Raw genomic sequence first — 7,751 nt, forward strand, 5'->3', positions numbered from 1 at the left:
TTGCCGAGTCTGCAGTGCCCTCCGGTGGGCACCGCTCCGGAGCCGCCAGCCGCCCGGGACACCGTCCCCTGCGCCCCAAAGCCCCGCAAAGCGATGGGGGACCCTGACCCCTCCACCCCAAAGCCCTGCAAGGTGCTTCAGGACCCGATCCCCCCCATCCCAAAGCGCTCTGGGGCACTGGTCCTTTCCCCCTCAAAACCCCTGCAGGGATGCTCCAGGACATCCCGAATGGCTCCAAGACCCCATTCCCTCCCTGCCAAAGCCCTGCAAAGCAATGGGGGACCCCATCCCTCCCGCCCCAAAGCCCCTCAAAGTTCTGGGGGACCCCATCCCCTCATCCCCAAAGCCCTGCAAGGTGCTTCAGGACCTGGTCCCCCCATCCCAAAGTGCTCTGAGGCACTGGTTCTTTCCCCCTCAAAACCCCTGCAGGGATGCTCCAGGACACCCTGAATGGCTCCAAGACCCCGTTCCCTCCCCGCAAACCCCCGCAGCCCAGCTCCTCTCCCTGTCCCTTGCCTGCCGAGCATCCCACCCTCCCAGCTCTGACCGAGCAGCAGCCAGCAGCCCGCATGGGCAGCGCAGCAGGATCCGGCTGCTGGAGCCCATCGCCCCGCACCAGGGCTGGCAGGGGCAGGCAGGGAGGCCAGGGCTGGCAATTAGAAGTTTTCTTTGAAAAAGCGGAAGCCGAAGTGCTCGCAATGCGCCCTGATGACTTTGGCAAGTGCCGGCGAGCCACAGAAGAAGACCTGGACTTTCCCTCTCTTCTCCTCTGCCACCTTCTGAAACACCTAGGGCACAGGCGAAAGGAGAAGAGGAGGTGGTGGCACAGCCCGCGCCCTCCCCGGGGATGGCCGGACCCCTGCCGGCTTTGGCCACTGCTTCCCAGCATAATCCAGCCTCCCCAGGCCCCCACAGCCCTCACTTTCCCACAGGAGGATATCCCAGTCTGGATATCCCGGTGCATCCTCCCGCTCCAAAACGGGGCTCTCCCGTGGTGTCCCTTACAAAGAGCAGGTTCGGGGGACATGGGTCCCTTCCCATGAGCGTGATTTTGGCAGCGGGGCAAAGCCAGCCCTCACCTTGCTCCAGTTGGGGCGGCCGGGCTGGGTCCTGGTCCGCAGCCCCGTGATCGAGTCCCTCTGCTCCTTGGCGGACAGCAGGTCCAGGGCCATCTGCAGCCCGATGGCCTTCATGTCGTTCTTGCCAAGGGCCGACGTCATGTACATGTGCATCTCCAAAAACCACCCTGGGCGTTCAAGGGGAGCCCGGCTGCAGACGGGGGGTCCAGCCCCACACCGTGCCCCCTGGGGCTGGGTTGGGCAATGCCAAGAATGGGGCTGGGGACCCCTGGATCAGCGCTGGCCGGCCCCTGCCTCCCGCTCACCTCCTGGCTCCTGCTCAGCCTGCTCCATTTCCAGCTTCGTTAGCAGGCTGACGAACCACTCAAAGTGCTTCTGGTCCCGGTTTATCCAGATGAAGTCAACCTGGAAGGACAGAGCAGCCCCTGCTCGGGAGCTGGCAGGCAGCAGGGGGACCAGATCCACCCACCCACCTCCCCAGACCTCCCGCAGCAGGAAGGGATGCTCGTGGGCTCTCCACCCCCGGGACCCTGCAGCCCATCCCCAGGGCTTGGTCCTGGCGTGTCCCCCCCCTGACTGCTCCTACCTTCCTGAGAGTCATCTCCTCGTCCCGCAGGTCCTCGCACCACGAGTGGTGGCAGCTGGGGCAGCTCTGCTTTCGCCGGCGGTACCTGCATGGGCAGACGCAGCCCTGCCTGCCCCACCACCCCCCCCCCTCAGACCCCAGCAGACCTTTGCAGGGGGACCCTGAGCGCCCATTCCTCACCAGCTCTGGTGCATGCCCGTGGCCAACTCCTGCCAGCAGGCTCCCCACGGCAGAAATCCCCCAGGGGAACCCTGACACCCAGGGAGGACCCTACTGGGGGTCTCATGCCCATGTGTTATGCGTCCCAAGGTTAGAAGCGAGGAGGGCCAACGGAGGGGTGTTGGAGGACAGGTCTGCCGTGGCACGCATCGCGTCTTGGGCCTCCCAGAGCCACATCAGGGCTCGTTTTGGGGATGGCGTTGCTCCACCAGCGCGACCGCAGCCTGAGCAGCTGCTGCTACGGCACCGACCTGTGCATGATGCTCTGCAAAATGGAAGCGAAGGGGGTGATGCCGATGCCCGCGCCGATGAGCACGGCGTGCTCCGAGGTGAAGATCCTCCGCGTCGGGGTCCCGTAGGGGCCGTCGATGTAGCACTAGGAGAGCCGAGAAACGGGGAGAGATCCAGCAGCCCCCTAGGTGCTAAACCAACTCTCAGGCTGCAGAGAGGAGCAGGGCTGGTGTGCAAGGGGCACCGCAGGCTTACGGAGCTCAGGCAGAATCTGGGGTCTTTTACGGGATATTTTTGGGGAGCAGAGGCAGAGGATGGGGCCAGGCAGGAGGGCAAAGCCCTCGGCAGCACGGGGTTTGCCTCAGCCCCAGGCGGGACCACCGTGCAGAGGGGGACACACGCGTGGGGTGGCCGGGCACGTGCGTGGGTCCCCGCTGGGATGCGGAGCACAGCCCTGCTCGCGGAGCCAGGGAAGGACCCGGGCGCCCCTCACCTTGACGCTGCAGAGCCGACGGGTCCCACCGAGCCCGGCCGAGACCTGCGAGGCAAAGAGAGCAGTGACCACCTCCTCCCCCCCACCCCAACCCCTCCGCAACCGCTAACGCTGAGCCCATTTGTGCCCTGGGTTTGGGGTTTGGGTGATTTTTTGTTCTTTTTTTTTTTTTTCTGTCCAGCTTCCCCGAGCCAAGCCCATTGCAGTGCCCGCCCTTCTGGGGGGACGCCCCACCGACGTCCAACACCATTAACCTGCCACCCCATGATGTTATCCAGACTGTAATTGGTTTGAGTATTGATTAAAAAGGCAATTATCCAAATCCCCACACAAGTTGGGGGGTGAATAATGGGTTTCCCAGGACCGCGATGGCCCGGGCGGTGGGAGCAGGCGTGGGGAACCCGCGTTCACCAGGGGACATATAAGAGCAAAAGAGGGACGGGGAGAGAAACTCATGAAAAATGATGCATGTAAATTCATTGTCTGTAAGGACTGCTCCTCCAGCCCAGACGGAATCGATATCCTGAGAGCTTTTCATGTTCAGGGATAAAAGCCGCTCACAAGGTGGCTCTCAGCGTCCTGGCATCTCCATCCGAGAAGTTTCTTTTAAAGAGAGGTTTTTAACGTGCTGCGGCCCGCTGGGGATGGGAGTGATGCTTCCCTTCATTTCTCCAGGCTGGTCCTTCAGCCGCCGCCGTGCTGATGAGAGCAGAGCCCCCCCCTTCCCGCCCCGCCGGCACCGGGGGCTCTGCCCCTGTCCCCTGGGGAGCGCGTGGGGGTCTCAGCGGCGCTGGGCGAGGGTAGGAGATGGTGCTCACCCCCCTCACCGGCGGGTCCTCCCCTCCTGGGGCGGCAGCTCCCATGGCTCTGTACGACGTCAGCTGAACGGCTCCATCCCCACCGGTGGCCACGGACCCTCGCTCTGAGCCGGCCCCGCTGCAGAGACCTTCCTGGAAGCCAAAGGCCAACGCATCACTGGCCGTGACGCCCACGGGCACCTGGTGCCCCATCCAGCAGGGTCATTACGGCCTCGGCAAGGGGTGGGACACGAAATCCTGCAAGGCTGCACAACACCCCGCAGGGGACGCACACCACGAGAGGTACCCTGGCACCCGGCGGGTGAAAACTGGGGTGAGCCTGGGGGGCCCCGCTCAGCAGAGAGCATCCAGCCCGGACCTGTTGACACTTCCCTGCTTTTTTGGAGCTGGCCAGGGACAGACCTGTCCAGCAGAGCCCCTCACGCCTGCCAGATGAGGACGTCGGCTTGAGCAACCCATGGGCACGCTGGGGGGCCCTCAGCTTGGCAAAGCCACCATTACCCTTGCTGGGATGGGTGCATCGGGGGGGCCTCACCCCCTCCTCACCAATGGCTGCCAACCGGCAGCATTTTAAGGTCTAACCTCTGTGGTTTGCTGGAAGCTGAGCCCCGTCGGCACCAACCTGGGCCCAGCACCGGCGTCTCTTCTCCCGCAGGCTCCTGCTGAGCGGTTTCGGCTCTGGGCTGGGCGGTTCGGGCTGCTGGAAGTATTTGTACAGCTTGTTGGTCCACTGGCCCAGCGACCTGATGTGCAGCCAGAGGGTCTCTGCGGGATGAAGCGGAGCAGGGGGTGGGCATCCTGCCCCAGGAACTGCCCTGCAGCCCCCGCACCGCACAGCTCCGGCCCCGGCAGCAATCCCCACCGGCGTCCTTCGCGTCAGCCCTGGGCTTGCAGCAGGGGACTGGGTTTGCTCTAACAGCTGGGTGAAACCCAAACCCCAAACCTTGGGCACCCGCAGAGCCAGGCAGGGCATTCATAGAACAGAATCATGGAATCATTTGGGTTGGGAAAGCACTTTAAGCTCCCCCAGCCCAACCGTTCCCCTAACCCTGCCATCCCACCCCCAAACCCTGTCCCTCAGCACCGCCTCTGCCCGGCTGTTAAATCCCCCCAGGGCTGGGGACTCGACCCCTTCCCTGGGCATTTCCTGGGTGCCATTTGGTCCCCATGCCTTGCTTGAAATAACCCAAGGGTGTGTTTTTATACGGCACCCATGTAGAGGCAGAGGTGGCGGCAGGGGAGTCGAGGCATGCACCAACACAGGCTGCCCCGCTCCATGGGCATGGACACCTCCTTGCAGGACCCTCAGAGGGGATCCAGCCGCCCCGACGGGGCTTGCACGATGCAAAGCATCATCCCGGTGAGGCAAAACACCATCCTGGTGATGCAGAGCGAGCGGTGGGTCAGCCATCACCTTGCTGCTCAGGAGCGCTGCTGATGGTGAAGGGGTGCCACTCGTAGGTGGCGATGGCTGGGATGTTCAGGTAGATGTAGTCTCCGGGCTTGTAGTGGAAAAACTGGGGTCTCTCGATCACAAGGTGAGTGACCTAGAAGAAAAGGAGGGCCAGGGAAGCTGGGAGCACCCAGCGGGCACGTTACTTGAAAAATAGGCCAAAATTCAAAATGAAAAAAGAAATTGCTTGCAAACAAAAGGATCGCTTTCACCTTTCGCTGCAAACATTCACCAGCACAGCCCGAAGCAACCCAATCCCGCATCTTTTCCATATAAACTATTCATTGCGCCCCGTCCCTGCCGCGTGTGGCCAGGGGAGCGTCCCCCTTCCAGCTCGCTGTGCAAACTCACCGGGGCCGCCACCCCCCCCATCTCCCACTCTCCTTCCTCTTCCCCCGTGTCAAGTAACCGCGTGGTCAACGTGCAAAGCACTCTTCCCTAAACTGCAAACCGCTTTGCAAATATGAAAGGTCTTTCTGCGCACCCCAGCATCTTTACTGGGGCTCTCGGAAGAGGAGAGCATCGGGTGGGGAGGTGAGAAGGGGCATGGAAGCCCCCGTGGGCGCAGACCTTGGAGGGGAGGAGGTTGACCTCCACGATGCGCAGCCCCCCAGCACGCCGCCAAGCCAAGCCGACCACCTTCTCCAGCACAAAGAGGCAGCCGGGAACCACAAACCACTTCCAGAAGTGGGGGCCGTGGAGGATGAGGAGGGTCCAGACAGAGATGTAGGAGAGGTGGGTCCAGTAGAAAACCTGTGGGCAGGGAGCAGGGGGCGAGGGGGGAGCTGAGCATGAACTGAAAGTGGTGGAGCCAAACGGTGCTTTGTGGGGAGGCTGTGCCAGGGCATCCTGGGGGGCAAAGGCAGCCCAAATGATGAAGAAAAGCACAGAACCCCCAAAACTGCAAATCTGAGGAGGGCGGGGGTGCCCAAGGGAGGTATCGAGGGGCACCGCACCGGCTCAAGAGCTCTCCCCCACCCATGAGGCAGCTCCCAGATGGGCACCCACCCACCAGACCCTCACCCTGGGGTCCCCCACTCCCCGAGACAGAGCAGCTTTGGGCACTGCTGGGGTTTTCCAGGTGGCATGGGGCCGTGGCGGGACCCACCTCGAAGTGTCCGCTCCGTCGGACGCAGGGGCTGGAGAAGGCGAGCATGGTGGCCAGCAGCCCCTGGAGTGCCAGCCCCGTCTGCGAGGCCGTGCCGCCCAGGCCCCCCACGCCGGGCCGTGCTGACAAGAGGAATTCGGCGAGGCCGTGGCGCCCGTCCTGCCGCGCCAGCCTGCCTGGGCACACGCACGGTCAGGGCGGGCACGGGCACCCACGGCACCCACCCGCTGCACACCCAGATTTCTGCTGCCCCCACCCAACTGGTGCCAACTTTATTTATTTTTTTTTTTTAAACTAAGAAGCACCCAAGTGCTTTGCTCAGACATCTTTAAAAATGCGATGTTTCTCCTTCCCGGAGCCCATTCTCGGGCTCAGCATCATTGCAAAGGGGGCTGTTCTGCACGCGGGTGGGCAGTGCGAGCAGACGTGTTCCCCTCCTCACGCCCCAGGGTGGAGGGTGCAGCCCTGGCACCCTGCCGTGGGGGGCGGGGGGCCGTGGGGCGCAGGGCTGCGGGGCACAGACCCCACGCAGGAGCTGCGTGGGAGCCCTTTGCTGCCCGTCTGGGAAGCCGCTAGAGGGGGATAACAGACAGCACACAGCCACAGCACGCAGACTGTGCGGCACCGCACGCGCCCTCCGGCTGCCCGCACCCTGCCCGCAGCGTCTCAGCCCCCCTGGGCATGGGCACCCCCCTCTCCAGGCCTTGCATCCTCCTCCCTGGGACATGTCCACCCCGCAGGAGACATGCATCCCCTCCATGGAGCATGGGCATCCCCCCCCCAGCAACACATGCATCCCTTCCCCGGGCCGTGAGCATCCCCCTTGGGGCTCAGCAGCTTTTCATCAGCGCAGTGTGGGTGATGCCCCCCACACCGAAGGGCATTTTCCCCTCCAGCAGAGAGACTGGCAGGGGGGAACCCACCACGGGCTTGACGGGGCGTGTTAGAGTGGGTGTCCAGAGATAAACCCATGGCAGCCGAAGGGCCTCCCCTGCCCGGGAGCTGCTACTTACTGAAGTTGGCGATGTGGGCGCCCGTGTGAACAGCGGCCAGCGCCAGCACCACGTACCCCACGAGCTGGTGGAAAACGACGTGCTGGTCCAGCGGCACCACCTCGGCGATGGGGGTAGCTCGCAGCCAGGTCAGGCACCTCCGCAGCATCAGCACCTCCGGGAGAGGGGAGATCAGAGGTGCTGGGGGGAAACTGGAGATGCCAGGGGACCCAGCCAGGGGCTGGTCCCCTGGGGCTCCAGAGCCAGCTCCCGGCTGACATGGGGTGTCGGCCCAGAGCACCCAGAGGCACTCCTCTGCAGGGAGCACCCCGTGAATGCCCTTGTCCCAGAGAGCTCCCAACCTCCCTAACCCCTTAGTTATATATAATGAAGGGAGGAGGCAGCCTGGTCCCACTACTGCAACAGTCCAGAGGCTCTATTACTGCCCTCAGAAGACCCCCTGGCTCAGGGATAAGGTCCCAGTGTAGATGTGACTGCAAATAGCCCAGGCAACCATCGCCCCGTGCCCCCTGCGAGCTCCGCGTCCCTCCCATGGCCCAGGACCCAGCACTCACTGCGAGGAAGGCACAGTTGAAGTTCAGGCACTGCCCGCAGCCCCGGGCCACCACCACCCACCCCCCCAGGCCGGCGTGCCGCAGGGCGGCCAGGGCGAAGAGCAGGAGGTTGAGGCTGGCGTAGCCCCCCAGGAAGGCGAGCTTGCTGCGGTGGTTGTGCCAGTATGCCCTGGTCAGGTAGCGTGGCTGGCGGCTCC

At 63.7% G+C, this 7,751-nt stretch overlaps 1 protein-coding gene across 1 annotated transcript in view; it reads right to left on the reverse strand.

The window, feature by feature from the left end:
* Positions 1-656: 656 nt before the first annotated feature.
* The window catches only part of NOX5 (NADPH oxidase 5), a 10,381-nt gene continuing 3,286 nt past the window's right edge, over positions 657-7,751 (reverse strand). The window contains 13 exon segments of the mRNA XM_035902962.1: positions 657-788; positions 1,080-1,246; positions 1,385-1,484; positions 1,666-1,750; positions 2,136-2,260; positions 2,609-2,713; positions 3,460-3,524; positions 4,009-4,191; positions 4,841-4,973; positions 5,450-5,632; positions 5,988-6,163; positions 7,001-7,154; positions 7,555-7,740. Coding sequence (XP_035758855.1) covers positions 657-788; positions 1,080-1,246; positions 1,385-1,484; positions 1,666-1,750; positions 2,136-2,260; positions 2,609-2,713; positions 3,460-3,524; positions 4,009-4,191; positions 4,841-4,973; positions 5,450-5,632; positions 5,988-6,163; positions 7,001-7,154; positions 7,555-7,740 — 1,794 coding nt within the window.

Source organism: Egretta garzetta, unplaced genomic scaffold (assembly GCF_000687185.1).
Source record: "Egretta garzetta isolate BGI_Z169 unplaced genomic scaffold, ASM68718v1 scaffold331, whole genome shotgun sequence".
NCBI lineage: Eukaryota > Metazoa > Chordata > Aves > Pelecaniformes > Ardeidae > Egretta > Egretta garzetta.